The 19,478-nt window shown below is 34.7% G+C and overlaps 1 protein-coding gene across 1 annotated transcript; it reads right to left on the bottom strand.

The window, feature by feature from the left end:
• Positions 1-1,699: 1,699 nt before the first annotated feature.
• LOC139526710 (uncharacterized) lies at positions 1,700-14,005 on the bottom strand. The gene is made up of 5 exons (XM_071321873.1): positions 13,859-14,005; positions 13,080-13,210; positions 11,191-11,282; positions 9,344-9,590; positions 1,700-1,838 (listed from the first exon to the last, which is right to left on the bottom strand). The coding sequence occupies exons 1-5, from the start codon at positions 13,967-13,969 to the stop codon at positions 1,700-1,702; spliced, it is 720 nt and encodes a 239-aa protein (XP_071177974.1). The 5' UTR covers positions 13,970-14,005.
• Between the last annotated feature and the right edge of the window lie 5,473 nt (positions 14,006-19,478).

A 19,478-nucleotide genomic window follows, 5' to 3' on the forward strand; every position in this document is an offset into this window, starting at 1 on the left:
GGCGATCTATCGCGATTGTCTTGCTCAGGAGATCTTCCACGTGTATATTGATCAGGTGATCTTCCATTGAATTGGAAGAACAGAGGCTATATTGATCGGCAAATCCACGGTTATGCTGATTAGTTGAAAGCATTACATCAGCTAGTTTTGTGACAATTTGTGTGAGGTTAATATGCACCTCATTATAAAGGACTCCGCATTATTCCTTTATTGGTCGGTGATACTGCGCTACAGCAAAGTAGACTTGTCGATGGTCATAATTGGCACTTTCTGATCCATATATCGCCATCTGGTTTTCTATTGAGGGTTTCAATTGTTTTAACGCCTTGTTTAATGTTTCTGTGTTCCTCTCTATTATATGCCTTGAAGAATCTTTGTCTGTACATCTTCGACGGGATGCTTCGGTTCCAATCTGGTTTGATCGTCTTTCTTGCTGAAGCGCTGCTCCAAATGAATGTTTTAAAGCCTTGGAATCATCCATCATCTGTGTTTACCTTATCCAAAGCCAACATCGGCCTGGCAATCTGGAGCCTACACACATTTTTCCTGTTTTCCCATTGTCATCTACCGGCAGTTAGTTCAAATTGGTAAATGAAGTCAAAGATCCTCTTCAATTGAGTTTTTGCATTTTTGGGAGCTGTGGGCTTCGGCGCCGGTCCCTTGCACCAAGATTGTCTTGCCATCGGGTATATTATCTCTCCACAGAGGAGTCTGAAGAAGAGGTGTTGCCACACTATTTTGGTTTCCTCTGACCTTTCCTGGATCGGTCAGTGGAGTTAGCTTGCTGTTATGGGAAGCCTGTTAGAGCTCCAGTAACTGACGAGAATGTCATGATTGGAGTGATAAATGTGGGATTTGACACTGACTCGACGGGCATGATACCGTAAGTAGGCACTGCATTCAGCATTGAGAAACTTGATAGAATTTACTTGCAGACAATTGTTTCTGTAATGGTGTGCTGCTCTAAACCAAATATAATTGACTCATAGTAGATGGTAAGTGTGCGTAGGAAGACACATAAGCCTTTTGCTGGTATCCTTGATAAGTACTAGAGGTTTATATTATGTTTTTAAATAGAGATTGTTGTTGAATAATTTGAACTGTCTAATGCAGTGCCAAGGGCCCTGACATAGGACTTTTGACTTAAGGTGAAGACACCTTCAACAGAGTTGGCGCGGTTGATGGTTCATGCGAAGTACAATCGGGGAAAGACTCAAGGCATGGATTGTGTTGTGTACTTTTGGTAACCTTGTGTTTTACTGACTAAGGTCAAATTATGGCTTAAATTGCCGACATTTTAACTTCTTTATTTCGATTGTACAGTAATTCATTTACAACAAATGACAATTGTTGAAAGGTACCCTGCTGATCAAATGAATTTGAAATTGAACTGTGTCTCCTTTCTCAGTTGTTGTCAGCTTGTCCATTCGTCTCACCACAACATTGAATATCTTATTGGTCTGACCATCAATTCTGCCAAGTAATTATTACTAGCCTTGTGGTCTATTCTGTCTTCAGACTTCCGAAGTTGCTGAGATATTGATCTCATCGTTATTAATATTCATTGCCGTTTCTGTTCAGCTTGAAACGTAATGAAACCAACACATATTTTATCAATTCGCGCTTCGCTCTGTTTAATATTGCAGTAAATCCCAGCTGGTTTTTTTTTAGCATTATGTTTTCTATCTGATAAAAATTCTTAGTACAATTGTTTAATAGTCATTCCTGAGCTGCCCTCTATTAAAGCATCTTCAGCTGTGGATTTCTCCATATCCCCAAGTGATTCAGTTTCTGCTACAATGTTCTTGTCCTTGTTGTCCTCAATTCCTGCTATTTCACTGATGTGTGTTTAAATGATTCTCAATTCACAGTTTGATATCTCAAGTGGCAAAATATTGCGACTCAAGAAATAAGATCGGCACTGAACAATATTTTAAGGCAGATAAATCCCAAATCACAGCTTTTATGTGTGACCCAAGACAACAAATAGTCCAGCTTTTAATGAAAGCTACTACTGCAGCTTTTTATGAAAGCTACTACTTTGTATATGAAATGACATGCAAGGCAAAATCAAAAAGGACAGAACTGGGACAGATAATAAATGACAGTATACATCAATAAAATGCTTATATTCAGGTCAATTCTCAATAATGAATATTTGCTTATTTTTCAAGGCGGCCATTTTGAAAATAGCCACCATTTTGTATTTCATAGACAGATCAAATCAAAATCTTGCTAAGTACACCAAGTCCTTCAAATATGTTGTTTTTTGTGCTTCCAGCATCATTCCACTGTGGTTTGTGCAATACTGGAAAATATTTTAGAACGGACGGCAGACATCTTGAAATAAGCCACCATATTGAATTTTGAGGGTGGGTCCATAGCTTATATTGCTTAGTACACAAAAATATACCATCATACAAAAAATTGGTGCTTTCCTCATTATTTGAGCAATTTTTCACCGATCGGCCGGACTACGGTGGGTTTAAAATTTTCTGCAAATTTTGAATATTTTAAAGAAATCCTGTATCCATATAAAGACAGTCAAATGATGGTAACTCTGACGACATTGTCTTCATTTTGTTTAATATAAGGCAATGCCTGTTTAAAGTCAGGAATGTGACGGTTGTTTTCCATTTGTTTGATATGTTGAAGCTTTTGATTTTGTCATTTCATAAAGACTTTCCGTTTTGAATTTTCTTTTGAGTTCGTTTGTTTTGTTATTTAACTTTTCAGTGACAAATGCAGAAATTTTTACGTCTTTCGCCCTGGATCTTTTAAGAAATATTCATTGCTGTTGTTGCATTTGTAATCATACTAAATTTTGAATAGTTTTTTTTATCAGTGTGGTAGACACTGATTATTCATAACTGTGAATATAGCTTGAGGAGCCTGTAATTCAGTGGTTGTATTTGTTGATGTGTTACATATTTGTTTTTCGTTCATTTTGTACATAATTTAGGCCGTTTTTAGCCATGGCGTTGTCAGTTTGTTTTAGATTTATGAGTTTGACTGTCCCTTTGGTATCTTTCGTCCCTCTTTTATAACCACTGGGTCGATGTCTCTGCTGGTGGACATTTTGTCCCCGAGGACATCATCCGCTCAGTAGCAAAACTACAATTGCATGAATTTACGAAGATCTAACAGGAAACTGGCTCGGACGTCGCCCAGTCTAAAAAGGTCCGAAACAGACGTCACCATGGACACGGTGTCGTCTGATACGGCAGGTGTCCCCTCATTACCAGACATGACAAATATCACAAACATGACTCATTCAGATCATCGTCCTAGTGACAACAGCAATATTACACATATACAGCCATGTTCAGTTCTCCTTAAAGACATTTTGGTTTTTGATGACACAGTACAACACTGTCCCATTTCGAAATGTGAGACCAAAGGCTGCAAAACTTGTGCAATTTTAATTACAGATGCTAGCAACTAGCAATTTGACCAAGAAATCATATTCTACCAGAAGTTACGATGATCTGAATTGTAAATCGATAAATGTTGTCTACGGATTAGGGTGCAACCTTTGCGGATTGGTATACGTCGGTGAAACGAAAGGAAGGCTAAACAAACGTATGTGCGGTCATAGATCAGACATTAACCTCAATGCTAACGACATTCTATACCAGCATTTCAATCAGCCCGATCATTCAATCGTTTCCATGACAGTACGCATTATCGAAAAGATATACCATAGCCCTAACAATCCTAATCTTTCAACAACTCTCCGTAGACAAAATGAGGACTACTGGATTAGACAATTGGGAACTGCGACACCTTATGGTTGCAATGACAAAATTGATGGTATAGGTATTCTATCTAGTCCTTCGTGTAACTCGGTGAATGTGATGAATATTTTCAACTCGACTCCTCGACGTAGACGCAGTCATGGTCGTCGTCATTATACATCACCTTCTCTGCATGATGTATCTATTAATGACTTGCTGCCATTATACAAAAGCCGTTAGGTATTCATCACATTCGCACGAAACTGTATTCATTACCCCTTTCAAGACTTCATTCTCTGTTCAATTTATGTTTGGAATCCACTTATACATACCCTCATTCAAACCAATACAAAATTACAGCTATAATTTCGGATATTGCTAGTCAGAGACTTTTCAAGCCAGTCTGCATTGGCGAAAATGAAAAAGAGAAAACATCTTTCCTTAATCTTTCCTTTGCCAACAAAGGTATCGATGGCGTCAACTTAGGCTATATCCTTCATCATAAATTAGTTCAATCGAAAATACCTCCTTATTTCAAAGACCAGTCTGTACCAATCATTTCTTATACCTATACTAAACCTATTGCAACTAAAATTTTCAATTACAAACACGTTTTGCAGGATCTTGATATTGACGACTTCAAGTCTAAACCTCCTGATTGCACTTGTGCTAGTTCCAAATTCACATATAATCCTGCTGGCCACGTTTTTACCGGTGACCTCAACATTGTTAATAACACTTCTCTACGAAATGTGTTATCGAAAGGTCCGAAATATTGTGAGCCTAAATCCATCAATTGGAAATACAACTTTAAAATTTTGATGGACCCAGTTGAGAATTATGCCAGGCGATGGGCTAAGCGCGAGAAGGAAGACGTAGACACTCTTTCTGAATGGATTAAGGCAGTGAGGTCGTTGATACAAATCAGAATTAAGAAACTGAATGGGTCTATCAATGCCCATGCTACGTTAATCTTAAAAACCCAAATGTTGCAAAACACCTATCCTACCTCCATGACAAATATGTTGTTGTTCCCGCAGATAAAGCCCCAAACAACATCGGTTTTGAATGTAAAACTCATTATATTAACTGCTTGATAATCGAATTAGGTATTGACAATTCACTTGGAAACTCAACATATACCCTCACGACACTTACCAAAGAGGAAATCCTGGATAATCATAGGTCTGTTCTTTGTTCCTTTGGAATTTCAACCAAATATGAAGAACTGGATAGGCAATCACTGTATTGGATACCTAAACGAAATAAGTGTCCTTACAAACAACGGTATATTGCTGGGTCTTCCAAGTGCTCCACGAAACCTCTTTCTAAATTATTAACATTTATTTTATCAGCAATCAAAGACGGACTTCAAAGTTATAGTGAAACTTCCTATTCTAGAGGGGGCATGAATCAGATGTGGATACTTAAAAATTCCAAAGATCTTTTAGAGTACATACAATCTAACTCTCTTTCATCTTGTAACAGTATTAAAACATTTGACTTTTCTACTCTGTACACTAGTATTCCTCATTCTAAACTAAAAGACAAATTGAAAGAGTTGGTATTGCTTTGCTTCGTAAAAAAGAATGGCCAACGTAGATACAAGTATCTTGTCTTAGGGAGGGAAAAATCCTACTTTGTAAAGTATCACTCTGATTCGAACAAAAAATTCTCTGAAACTGATATTATCAAGATGCTTGATTTCTTGATTGACAACATATTTGTTACATTCGGAGGACGTGTTTTTCAACAAACTGTCGGCATTCCAATGGGAACAAACTGTGCCCCTCTACTTGCCGACTTGTTTCTTTATTATTATGAGGCTGATTTCATGCAAAAACTCCTTAGGAAGAAAGATAAGAAGTTAGCAATATCCTTTAACTCTACTTTTCGCTATATAGATGATGTTCTTTCACTAAATAATTCAAAATATGGTGACTATGTGGAACGCATCTATCCAATCGAGCTAAAGATAAAGAATACTACAGATACAGTTAAGTCGGCCTCATATCTTTACTTACATCTAGAAATTGACAATGAGGGTCGGTTGAAAACAAAACTTTACGACAAAAGAAATGATTTCAGCTTTCCAATTGTGAACTTTCCATTTCTAAGTAGCAACATTCCAGGAGCACCTGCATACGGGGTATATATCTCCCAATTGATACGATATTCCCGTGCTTGTATTTCCTATCATGATTGTCTTGATTAGAGGGTTGCTGCTCACAAGGAAGTTACTAAACCAAGAGTTCCAAATGGTGAAGCTGCAATCATCCCTTCGTAAATTTAACGGACGCCATCACGAGTTGGTTGACCGTTATGGAATAACCGTTTCACAAATGATATCGGATATGTTCCTTACGTCGTAACTACAATCCCCTTCCCTTTCATGAATGTGACCTACCGAATTAGACTATTTACCGGATTTGTTATCACATAAGCAAAACGACGGGTGCCGCATGTGAAGCAGGATCTGCTTACCCTTCCGGAGCACCTGAGATCACCCCTAGTTTTTTGGTGGGGTTCGTGTTGTTTATTCTTTAGTATTCTATGTTGTGTCGTGTGTGCTGTTGTTTGTTTGTCTTTTTCGTTTTTAGCCATGGCGTTGTCAGTTTGTTTTAGATTTATGAGTTTGACTGTCCCTTTGGTATCTTTCGTCCCTCTTTTAGGCCGTTAGTTTTCTCGTTTGTTTTACATTGTCATTTCGGGGCCTTTTATAGCTGACTATGCGATGTGGGCTTTGTTCATTGATGAACGCCGTATTGTGACCTATAGCTGTTAATTTCTGTGTCATTTTTGTCTCTTATGGAGAGTTCTCTCATTAGCAATCATACAACATCTTTTTTCATATTAAAATAGATATAACCATATTAGTTTTTTTTATTCATATCTGTATACATGTAGCTATTATCAAACCATCTGCAACTTTTAGCCAACTGTAGTAATAAAGAAAAAAAAAATTCTATTACACATACACTACTTCGTAAGGATGATACAGAAAACTTCATCTTAAACTTTGTTGTGATCAAGAAATCATTGATTGAATATAGTTATCAAAAGTACCAGGATTATAATTTAGTACGCCAGACGCGCGTTTCGTCTACATAAGACTCATCAGTGACGCTCATATCAAAATAGTTATAAAGCCAAACAATACAAAGTTGAAGAGCATAGAGGATCCAAAATTCCAAAAAGTTGTGCCAAATACGGCTAAGATAATCTATTTCTGGGACAAGAAAATCCTTAGTTTTTCGAAAAATTCAAAGTTTGGTATCAGGAAATTTATAAAAATGATCACATTATTGATATTCATGTCAACACCGAAGTTCTGACTACTTGGCTGGTGATACCCTCGGGGACGAAACTAAATTAAAGGAAATCATCAAAGCAGCCGAATGTAAATCTTAAGTATTTATGCTGCTAGTTTTTCACATTTCTATCTAGACCTTTGTATTTTTTTGTTATTTCTTGTCGATTTTTTCGTGTTGTCTTTTTCTTTTGACAACTGGTTTGTGTTTATAGTCCTTTGAATTTTTGGAAGTTATTACTCTTTATTCTTACTGAGTTATCTTTTTGTCAACCAGTTGTGTCCATGACGGTAACATCGTTAATGAAAAGTAATACATGCATTGCAGGACATGCTCACTCAATCAATTACCATGATCTGTTTGAATTTCATTCGATTTACAATTTTTTCGCTTCATGTTTATACATTGACTTAAGAGAATTGATTGAGCATAGGTATACCACAGTATCAGTAATGTTTAACGATGATACTCAGAAAAATAACTGGCTCAGTAAAGTTTATTCCGATATCTAGAATCGGACACACATCTATCATAAGAAATACTTAAAACTATGAAATTGTCACGAAACATTGCATGAATACCATTCAAGATACAAAAAAAAAAAAAAAAAAAAAAAAAATACAGATGAAGTACCGATCAAAGAGTACACACGGTTAATAATAGCGAAATCGAAGCCCTTTTTCCAAAAATATGTCATTCAATTACTTTTTCCTTAACGTCATATGAAACCTCAAATAAAAAAAAATGATGCATTTTTTTTTATAACTAAATGGATAGTTTTGATTATAAAATTTATGTACATATACTTTTTTCTGAAGAACATTCTTTAATTTGTCCACATTGAGAAGAAATTTACATTTTTTATTGCTTGCTCCCAGAGAGCAATTCACCGACATATTTTTCGTATGCAAGTGACCTTAGCGTGACCCTTCTCGTAAAATTCCGGTGATCACAATGCGCATGGATCTGTCATTGAAATAAACTATTATCTGATTGTACATGTTATACACATGCTCAATATCCATGCTTCGTTGATGGTTGTTTACTATAAGGTAACAATCGGTAAAATACGGCTTCAAAACACGACAAATAATTAGCTGCCATATTTTCACAAAATCTTAGACAGAGAGGGAAAAAATGACAATTACACGATATGTTTGCGTAAAAAAATGATATAATCGTGCACAGAAAACTAAGTTTATGATATTTACATGAATTGGTTCAAGAATTGGATACACATTATTTTCACCAGTCATTCGTTTCATGTGACTTTATTATTCGTTTTTTATTTATTATCTTTCGAGACATTATACTTACGTATTATAGGATCTGGTGTTGGTGCGACCCAAAGTCCTAATATTAGAAAAAAAAACAATAAGTATTATAAAAAAAGACGGTATGATATGATTGCCAGTGAGGCAACACTCCTCAAGAGACCACATTACACAAACATTAACAGATATAGATCACCGTACGGCTTTTAACAAAGCAATGTTCTGATACTATAATGACTTGAAGTATAGAAAACACTACCACTACCCACACATTGTCTTGAGGTGAATAACATTAAATAAACATTAGGAAACATTGGACACATTTCTTTGTAGAACACGAATGAAAGCATTATCAAAGTGGTCTAAACAGAGGAGCTTTCCAATTCAAGTTATTGAAATGGCTTTTCCGGCTACATTTTAGAATATTTGTATGGCCAATAAAATTAATTGTATTATTAAAACATTTATCGTTTATATACAAATAGGATATAAAAGTTAAATACTGGTATTAAGAAGAATATTTTTGATTTTTTATTGGTATCGAACACATATGAAGATGTCGACGATGGCAGTAAACAACACTGGATGTCGGCTGCGTGAATTTGGAACTACTAAACACACAAGAATGTGTCCGAAGTACATGGATGCCCCATCCGCACTATCATTGTCTATGATCAGTGGACTGTGAAAATGGGGTAAAAACTTGGCATTACAATTAGACAGATCATATCATAGGGAACATGTGTACTAAGTTTCAAGTTGATTGAACTTCAACTTCTTCAAAAACTACCTCGATTAAATAGTTATCAAAAGTACCAGGATTATAATTTAGTACGCCAGACGCGCGTTTCGTCTACATAAGACTCATCAGTTTAAAAACTTTAACCTGACCTTGACCAAAAACTTTAACCTGACCTCGACCAAAAACATGTAACCTGAAGCGGGACAAACGAACGAACGGACGGAGAAACGAACGAACGAACGGACGGACGAATGAACGAACATATAAACATAAAAAGACAATCTTTGATAAGAACAGTAGCAGATGTAAGGTTTACCTAAATCAGACTTTATTATATCGTGCTCTTGGATGCAAGTTCCATCTAGATGGGAAACAAGTTGTTGTCTTTGGTGAGCGCTCAACTGTTTGTGTCTTCCAAGGAAAGCCACGTGGACTTTATTCATTTGACAATTCCCATTTGTCTCCTTGGCGTAACACATGTACACCAATGCAATAGTGTAGTCTGTGTATACGATTTGTAACGAAGCTGTGGTAAAGAGAGAGAAAGACAATGTGCATAATTATCGGAAAAATATTTAGATATGTGAACAATCTTTGTTTTTGTTAAAATTATGGATTTTTGGAATATTGATTATATGATGATTCTAGCAAAAATACAATGTAATATTATTTCGTTCTTTATACTGTGTCTGTATCTAAAACTATTTTGGAATAAAATAAATGAAGTTTTAAAGAACAGTAAAATAGCTCTTCAGATAAAACTAAAACACTTAGTATTTTGATATAAAACTCCTGAAGAAGAATATTTTGACTTTAAGTATTTTTTAACAATTGTGGGTTTTTCAATTTACAAAGCCTACTACATATCTGATCAAAAGACAAAAAATGTCAATGTTTTCTCAATTTTTCTTAATTAGTTCAATGGAAGAGTACATGTATGTTTGAAAATTGAAAGTAGTGTTTTAGCAACTATTAGAAAACATATGAATAGTCATATTTAGTGATTAAGTGATATTATTTAATGTATATTGATGTACAAAATGTAATATGTATTTTACAACTAATCAGTACCCTGAGTGATTAGTAGATTGTAACATCAGGAGGAGCTTGGACTACTGAATGATATTGTAACAAGCCAATATTCGAAACAATATCTAATTATGTTGTTTAAAAAAAAGAAAGGATTTCGTTGATTATCAGATATGAAGGCTACAAAAATAACTTTTAATGATACTAAAGTTTAAAAAGGAAGCAATTATCAAATATTTCTTGCGGGAAATGTTTTGTTGTTGTTTTTGTTTTAGGAATTAATTTTATTTACGTTATATCAATGAATAAAAAAGACAAGAAGTTAACATCATTGTATATGAAAATGACTGGAACCTATTTATGGATTTTAAGCAATCATAAATGTGTGCAATTATTATTTTTTTGTGCTGCCATTGTTGTTTGCAAGAAGTGAAATTAATATAGTTTGGTACAAATGAAGTTTGTTTAATAAAAATAAAATGGTGACTATGCAGTATGGGCTGTGTTCATTGTTGAAGGCCGCAGGGTGATCTATACGGCTGTTATTGCTGTGTCATTTAGTCTCTTGAGAGTTCTCTAATTGGTATTTTGCTTTATATTGTATAAACATTACTGATACTTAATGCTTAAATACTTTTCAAATAGATACTTTGAATTTGAATATTTTATAGAAATCAAAGATTGAAATATTTTAAACAGTTATTTCTTCTGCCTGTTCAGAATACGATGTCTTGTGTTGTGCATGCAAATGTTTATGTTGTCAGAACATTTTTATATGACTGTATGTATCGATTTAACAATCCTCAATATTTCAATAACACTTATTGATATGATGACACAAGTGCCAATATTGTTTTGGGTACATTTTTACTTCCTTGCATGCCAATGAAATTGTAATCATGCCTATTAGTCTAGACTTCTGTTTACTCAATAGAAACTATTGTATTTCGATTAAACAAATAAAAATATAAGACAATAGATAAATAATAGATCAACAAATACACTAGTGTTGAATACTATCTGTTGGTCCGAGATGTCGTTTGGAGTATATGTATACCACACAATAAGTAAAAGAATAAAAACATAAATATTCATACCTTCGTATATATTTTCAGCTGTTAATATGTATGATCCGTTTGATCCAGATATCAGTCCAGTCCTTGCTGTCGAGTACGTTTTTGAAAATGTTCTGTTGAAATTGCAAACATTTTAATCGAAATTATAATATAATACTAGAACACACCCGTGATATCGCGGGTCTGTGAATGAATTAAAGTATATAACTATGCGCAAGCCTTATTTTAGTATTAGTATACTATTGTCATCTGATAAAGTCATGCCGATTATAAGATACACAGTTTTCTCTACTTTCAAATCTTTCTGTTTGAACCCGTCGGTCTGGAACTTATCAATTATTGGTAATATTAATTATTTGGAAAACAAAAGGTCCGCTGGAATGGAGCATTTTTTAATCGACAGCATTGTAATATATTAGTTATGAATAAAGTTGAATTCTTTGATTCGCTGTTTTATGTCATGCATGCCCACAAACAAATTGAAAACTGTACCTATACGCCTTATTTTTTAGTCCAGATTTGTTATAGTAGAAAGTCTTACTGAATAAAATACTACAATAGGTAACAATTTGACAATTAAGTAGTGTCAACCCTGTGATTATGACCCGTGTATATAGCATATTAATCATGAATACACCGTTTGGTGGTGCACCTGTCAGATGTGGAACGCACAGATAAGGTAATAGGTAACAGGTGAATATACTATTGGTATCGGTATCGGACTCGACCCGGAACTTCCTAATTATTGGCAATATTAATTACGTGGAAAACAAAAGGGCCTGGAGTGGTGTAATTTTTAATCTACACCTTTGTTCTATATAAGTTATATATAAAGTTGAATTCTTTGATTCGTCGTATTAACGTGATGACGGCTGACAAATTGGACCTCGTAATTTTAGTATTATAGATATATAGGCTTGTTAGTAACGACCATCTTAATTGCTTTATATACAGAGTCACAAGACACAAAAAAAAACGGACATTCATTATCTCATTTCAGATACTCCATTAAGTAACTAATAAATAAAACAAATACAAAGACCTAATGGTAAACTGTTTTGTGAGTTTATTTACAACCACTGGGTCGATACCACTGCTGGTGGAGATTATTTCCTCGAGGGTATCACAAGCCCAGTAGTCAGCACTTTTTTTGTACTGACATGAATTATCATTGATATGGTTATATTTATAAATTAACTGTTTACAAAATTTTGAATTTTTTGAAATACTAAGGCATAGATAACCTTAGCTGTATTTGGCAAAACCTTTAGGAATTTTGGTCCTCAATGCTCTTCAACTTCATACTTTATTTGGCCTTTTTATCTTTTTTAGATTCGGGCGTCATTGATGATATAAAAAAGAAGATGTGGTATGATTGCCAATGAGACTACTGTCCACAACAGACCAAAATGACACAGACAGTAATAACTATAGGTCACCGTACGGCCTTCAACAACGCACAAAGCCCATACCTTATAGTCAACTATAAAAGGCAATATGACAATGTAAATGAGTCTTTTGTAGACGAAACGCGCGTCTGGCGTATATACAAAATTTAGTCCTGTTATCTATGATGAGTTTATTTAGTAATAGTCCAAAATGTTTAAAGTTAATAGCCAGATTTACACCAATATATTGAAATCGAATGTATAATACATATAAATATAAAAAATAAAATGTGATTTGATTGCCAATGTAAGCTTGTTTATCTTCGAATTAAGGTTCATCATTATCTAGTATATATTTTTATCTACTTATGCAGTTTTTACACTATGACTATTTCATACTTTAGATTATTGCTTCTGGTATTTGTAGATCTTATTACACACAATAACTTTAAAGGTTTTGAATCGATATGCTAAAATCTTCATAAGCAGAAAAAGCTCATAAATATCGAAAAAATCATTTACGAGAATCCTCCATATGCCATGTATGTGTTGCCATCTCCACCTTGGATCCAATTCCATACCGACGAGTGCCATGTTCCATTTACTCCCCATTGAAAAGTCGTTCTTTCATGTTCATACCATACTTCTAAAAACTAAACAAAAGGAAAAAGAAATAAATTTTTATCAGATCATTTCAGAAGAGAAAAGCAAATGTGTTGTGGTGTTATATTTGTTTGACTACAATCAATTTCCAGAACTGGAGTAGTCTAAATAGACAAAATATGTGTAGCTTACTTTTTAAACCAGTATACAACCCAATTTCTCGATTTATCCGTGTTATCAACACCAAATAGGATGATTTGTACTTTGTAATACAAACGTGAAAGACATTATATTATAAACGAAGGCTAAATAAACTCTTGGCCGTTCGTGTAAACAAAAATTACATGCACACCAAGGATAAACAGACTATCATTGTTTTAAGTTAAAATGGTTTCCCTGACTGATTCAAGATCTTATTGTATGTGTACAGATTTACGTTTGATTATATACAGTATCTAACTGTATAAGTTATTGATTACATTGCATAGAATATAGTATGTAATAAAAAAAGAGACGAAAGATACTACCAGAGGGACAGTCATACTCAAAGATCGAAAATAAACTGACAACGCCATGGCTAAAAAAGAAAAGGACAAACAGACAAATAATAGTACACAATATAGACACAATATAGAGAACTAAAGATATGCCACACGAAACCCACACACAAATTTTTCTTACTATTTTCTTATGAACACCTTGTTGATATTAAATGTCGGGTCAGCTACGACCTTATCAAAACTGCAACTAGCCGAGGTACAGATCTGAATAAATTGCAATAAAACTGCAGAAATTAAAAGCGTGTTCATTATTGAATAAACTTGGATATCAATGCAATTCTTACATAACCATTTAACCCCTATTATCATTGTGTCAGTCAATAGGCCCTGAAATGTGGTCTTATTGAAGGCACGAAATTGACATAAATTATCATAAATAGTTTAAAAACGAGGTGACACAGCTGTCGTTCTTTCAATAAAATTGAGAAAGTAAATGGGGAATGTGTCAAAGCGACAACAACCCGATCATAGAGCTGAAAACAGCCCAAGGCCACCAATCTCCTTATATTGCTTTTGTCTTTTTATCTTAATCTAACAATAGTCATTAAGAATAGTCTTATATTACTATTTATATTTGTTATTGGTCTGGAAAAGAAAAACTACTGATTTTAAAAACAAACATATTTCTATATCACGAGTTTACTTTGGATTTGTTCGATTCTGGTTGGTATGTCTTTGTATAATAAGTAATTGTAAAACATGTGGAAGTTTTCAACCCTTTTTAAATTATCTTGATTTGTTGATACACAAAAAGAGGGAAACTAAAACTATTTACAGAACTTTCAATTGGGATGTGACTGTGTTTTGATTTTCATATCAAAACTAAATTTTCACCTACAATGGAAATTGTAAATAGTATATTTTTTAGATAAGTTGCAGTTATTAATCAAATGTTAAATGCAAAATATTTGCATGATAAAACAAAATCAAATGTTGATGACAAATTATTAGATATAAATACCAGTGTTTGAAATTGTACTTCGCATGAACCATCAACTGCGCAAACGCTGTTGAAGGTGTCTTCACCTTAAGTCAAAAGTCATATGTCAGGGCCCTTGGCCCTGCATTAGACAGTTCAAATTATTCAACAACAATCTCCATTTAAGAACATAATATAAACAACTAGTACTATCAAGGATACCAGCAAAAGGCTTATGTCTCTTCCTACGCACACTTACCATCTACTATGAGTCAATAATATTTGGTTCATAGCAGCACACCATTACAGAAACATTTGGCTGCAAGTGGATTCTATCAAGTTTCTCAATGCTGAATGCAGTGCCTACTTACGGTATCATGCCCGTCGAGTCAGTGTCAAATCCCACATTTATCACTCCAATTATGACATTCTCGTCAGTTACTGGAGCTCTAACAAGCTTCCCATAACAGCAAGCTAACTCCACTGACCGATCAAGGAAAGGTCAGAGGAAACCAAAATAGTGTGGCAACACCTCTTCTTCAGACTCCTCTGTGGAGAGATAATATACCCGATGGCAAGAAAATCTTGGCGCAAGGGACCGGAGCCGACGCCCACAGCTCCCAAAAATGCAAAAACTCAATTGAAGAGGATCTTTGACTTCATTTACCAATTGGAAGATCTCCTGAGCAATACAATCGCAGTAGATCGCCAGATACAAATACACCCAAGCTTAATGCCTATCGATCAGCAACACCCCACTAAGCTAGAGATCATATAGTCCCTAAAGATTAACCGTAAACGACTAGCATCTCCACGGACAAACTCCAGAAATCCCGGTTATTTCAGACAACGGTCACCTTCACCAAATACAGAGCAAATCAAAATGCAACCCCAACAATCGAGTATTTAAACAGCAAAGGGTCGGGCTAGTAGGCCAACAGACGATTCCAAAGTCTATTAGCCATGAAACATCACCTCATCATAAAATCGAACAGAGGCCCACGGCCTCGTCCGATATTGTCATCAGACGAACCGTTTGAAAGAGCTTGGCAGTACGAGGTACTATACATGACCAGAATGTGAGCATGATTGTTGACACTGCTGCAATAATAACATCAGTAAATGAGGAATTGATTCCGGCAGAAAATGGAGATTTGGAGAACGTAACGCTTTGGTTTTGGTTAACAGCTTGTTATTTGGAAGATTATAAAGAACGATTCTCGAAATTAATAGAGTAAAAATACAATGGGACGTGTGCAAAGCGCCGTTAACAGACGATGTTATACTTAGGCTAGATATTTTGGACACACTGGGCGCAGTGATAAACCTGAGTACTCCCATCAACAACAAAGTGATAAATGTGGCATTTGTTAACAGTGGAAACGAGATTTCAATTCAGCAGGTTTGAATAAAACAAACCATCACAGTTCCGCAAAACTAATTCAGAAATGACTGTTACCATTAAAACTAATAAAAGTGCTGACCAGGAAGGCATTGTAGGACCATGCTCGCTGAATAGTTGCGAATTGGTTTCGCACGTAGTTGGAAAAGGAAATAGTTGCCCCTTAACCATTTTAAATGATGGCAATCGTCTAATCCGCCTGACGAAAGGTACACCTATTGATTACACAGAATAATTTGACGATGTAGTGGGTACGGCAGATGAAGACGCGATCAAAGAAGGACAAAAGATACAAGATGGACAGTCAAACTCATAAATCGAAGATAAACTGACAACGCCATGGCTAAAAATGAAAAAGACAAACAGATAAGTGACGTAAGACGTGACATTGAAGAGACACGAGACAAGGTGCCGTCGGCACTGCCTCAAAGTTCAGATGAGTTACCTACTATTCCACCACATTTAATCGACCTATATTAACGTTCAATCGACTCGTTTCAACCTATTTCATTCTAACCATTTAAACTGAAAGCGTTTATAGAACAATTACAATAACATGTAAATAGTTATTAAAGGTACCAGGATTATAATTCAGACGCGCGTTTCGTCTACATATTGATTAACATTTTGAATTTTACTATTTGTTTTTGTATATAGTCATATTTGGAAATGTATGTGTTATAGAAATAACCAAATTATTTTTTATATATTTTAAAATTATTAACACATTCAAGAACATGACGTCCATTTTTAAAGAATCATTACTTTAATTTCCGAAATTTTATAGAATAGGATAATCTTGATAGTTATACCTTTTTCCGCCATCTTGAAAAGGGCAGCCAAATTGGATTTTTCAGAGTGGGTCCATATCTGAAATCAAAGGGTATATAAGCAAGAACTTCTATGCAAAGTTTTATGCTTTCCTCATCAAGTCAGCAATTCTGCTCTATATCTGCACCAATCGGCCGGACTACTGCATTTATATGGAACCTGTTGTTCAGTAGTTGTGGTTATGTGGTTATGTGGTTCATAATTAAACAGTTAAAGGCAATAGTCGTATATACTGCTGTAAAAAAGTCATCAATCGACTGAGAGAGATAATCCGGGTTACAAACTAAACCGCGGGTAACACATCAACTGTAGGAGGAAACCAATTAAACAACAGAAACACTAAAGTGCAACAAAATCAAACATCAACATACATAGAAACGGACTATTTGACAACAACTGCCGTATACCTCACTTGGTACAGGACATTTCAAGAAAAATGGTGGTTGACCTGGTTTTATGGGTAGCCCAACCTCCTGCATATATTGCAATGTTACAAAATATTAATAAAATGACAACACTACATGACAGGACAACAGAACAAATAAACGCAAGAACACTCAGCACAGAGTACATAGTACATTATTTCAGATTAATGCTATGAAAACGTCATCATTATTTGGACACTCATTCGATAGAAAATGGAAATTAAGATATGTGAAATTCAAACCACGTACGATAAGACATAACACGATGTCCGACCGAACCCACTAAAGAAACATAACTAAATACATGAATGTCAGATGTCAGATGTATAAATACCGAAACACGTCGTATAGCAATGCAAATTTACACTCGACAAAACATTCATATAAGGTAATATGTCCCATTCGGTACTTAGCAGACCTACGACATAGATGTGAAACCACAATCTAAGACGAGGTAAACATGTTGTTACTCAATGTAGGCACAGACAGTAATCAATTCGTGGTGGTGTCCATAAAATTTACGACATGTCGTTTTTAATATTCCCTCCTCACAACTAGTTCTGTTATATGAAGTCCGAATAGTGATAACATGCACGAGCATAACGTATCAATTGAGATATTAAATTATCGTACCTCCTATACATTTCTAGAAATATGATTAGTTAAAAGCAACCGCGTGAAGACCGTGTATATTCCATATTAGGTTAGTAGGCGGGGCTTAATTCAATACATGGTTAGTAGTGGTGTAACGTCCTTTTATAAAAACAACAAAGTGTTGAGGAAAATTCTTAAACGTTTCAACAGACGACGAAATTGATGATGAACGATTGAAATAAAATAATAAAACACATTTAAAGTTATCAATTTGTTAGTGTACAGACCAACGGATGTATTTTATTAACGCCTTACGGTATTGGCCGCTTTATAACTTTGATAAGCCAGTAGTCTAAACACCACATAGTGATCGGAAGTCGGTCAGATACATTCGTATTATATAGGCTGGTGACCTAATATGATATATATATATATATATGGTCAGTAAATTCCATATGGAGATTCGAGCTAAACTCCCGCCCCATATGGCATTTACTAACCCCCATATCTATCGTATTAAGTCACTAGCACAATAAATAACTAAAAATACCATACGAGGGAGCAGAGGGTATGTTATTGCTTAGAAATGGGAAATTGATAATTGTAAAATTGAAATCATCCCGTTTTCCATTGATTTAAGTGTAAAGTCGTCAAATTGAGGAAAAGATCAAGGTATGGAGTAGTGTTTCTAGTATCAAGAGTTTCTTTGATTTCAAATATTCACTGAAATATGTGTTATTCAGTAATAAGACATCATCAGTATATTTGAAAGTAAAATTAAAGAATTTCACAAAGAGGTTTATAATTAATTTTGCCCCATGCGAGTGCACAAACAAATCGGCCAGAAGGGGAACACAATAATTACCCATTGGAATACTGGCTGTCTGCTTAAATATTAATCGTACAAATTCAACAAATAAATTATCGATTAAAAAGTCCAGCATTTTTATAAGTTCATCTTCAGTCTATTTTGTGGTATAATCAATGTGGTTCTTCACAAGATAAACATTGTTTCAACCCCAAAGCAAGAAATGTCATACAGTAACAATTAAGTGTTTCTCGTTTCTCGTTTTATATTAGACCGTTGGTTTCCCTGTTTGAATGGTTTTACACTAGTAATTTGTGGGGTTCTTTATATCTTGCTGTTCTTACCTAAAGCAATCTGACTTGAATTCCGTTGCCTTTCTCCAAAATCATCAGTCGCCTTCAATTTCAGCTGTTTATCTTACAATTAAAATGTTTGTTATTTCATTTTAAAGAGTTAACACTTTAAGCTTCGGTTATAACAAAAAGTATAATTGATGTTCCGTATCAATGGCAAATCTTATATTGGCATGTCTTACTGCACGTTTGAATCCTTTGCATAGAGAAAGTTTTTTTAATTAACTGATTAAGTAGCAGCAAAATAAAAAGCTATACTTATACTTGCACCAATTATTGAATGCGGGCCGGTTTCAATTATGTCAATTACTGCTAGTAGTCATTTGTTAAATTTTGTATCATTGTCATTTTGCTTAGTTTCTTTTGTTACCCATTCTGACATCGGACTCGGACTTCTTTTAAATTCAGTTTTACTGTGCGTATTAG

This window comes from Mytilus edulis, chromosome 6 (genome assembly GCF_963676685.1).
Source record: "Mytilus edulis chromosome 6, xbMytEdul2.2, whole genome shotgun sequence".
Classification (NCBI taxonomy): domain Eukaryota; kingdom Metazoa; phylum Mollusca; class Bivalvia; order Mytilida; family Mytilidae; genus Mytilus; species Mytilus edulis.

What these genes read in the sequence shown, in the direction of transcription:
- LOC139526710 (XM_071321873.1), bottom strand. Translation starts at nt 13,969, where the DNA reads ATGAACACGCTTTTAATTTCTGCAGTTTTATTGCAATTTATTCAGATC. An exon ending in ATGGCATATGGAGGATTCTC is followed by an intron (nt 11,283 to 13,079) that starts GTAAATGATTTT and finishes CAATTTCAACAG; the next exon opens with AACATTTTCAAAAACGTACT. An exon ending in AGCTGAAAATATATACGAAG is followed by an intron (nt 9,591 to 11,190) that starts GTATGAATATTT and finishes TCTTTACCACAG; the next exon opens with CTTCGTTACAAATCGTATAC.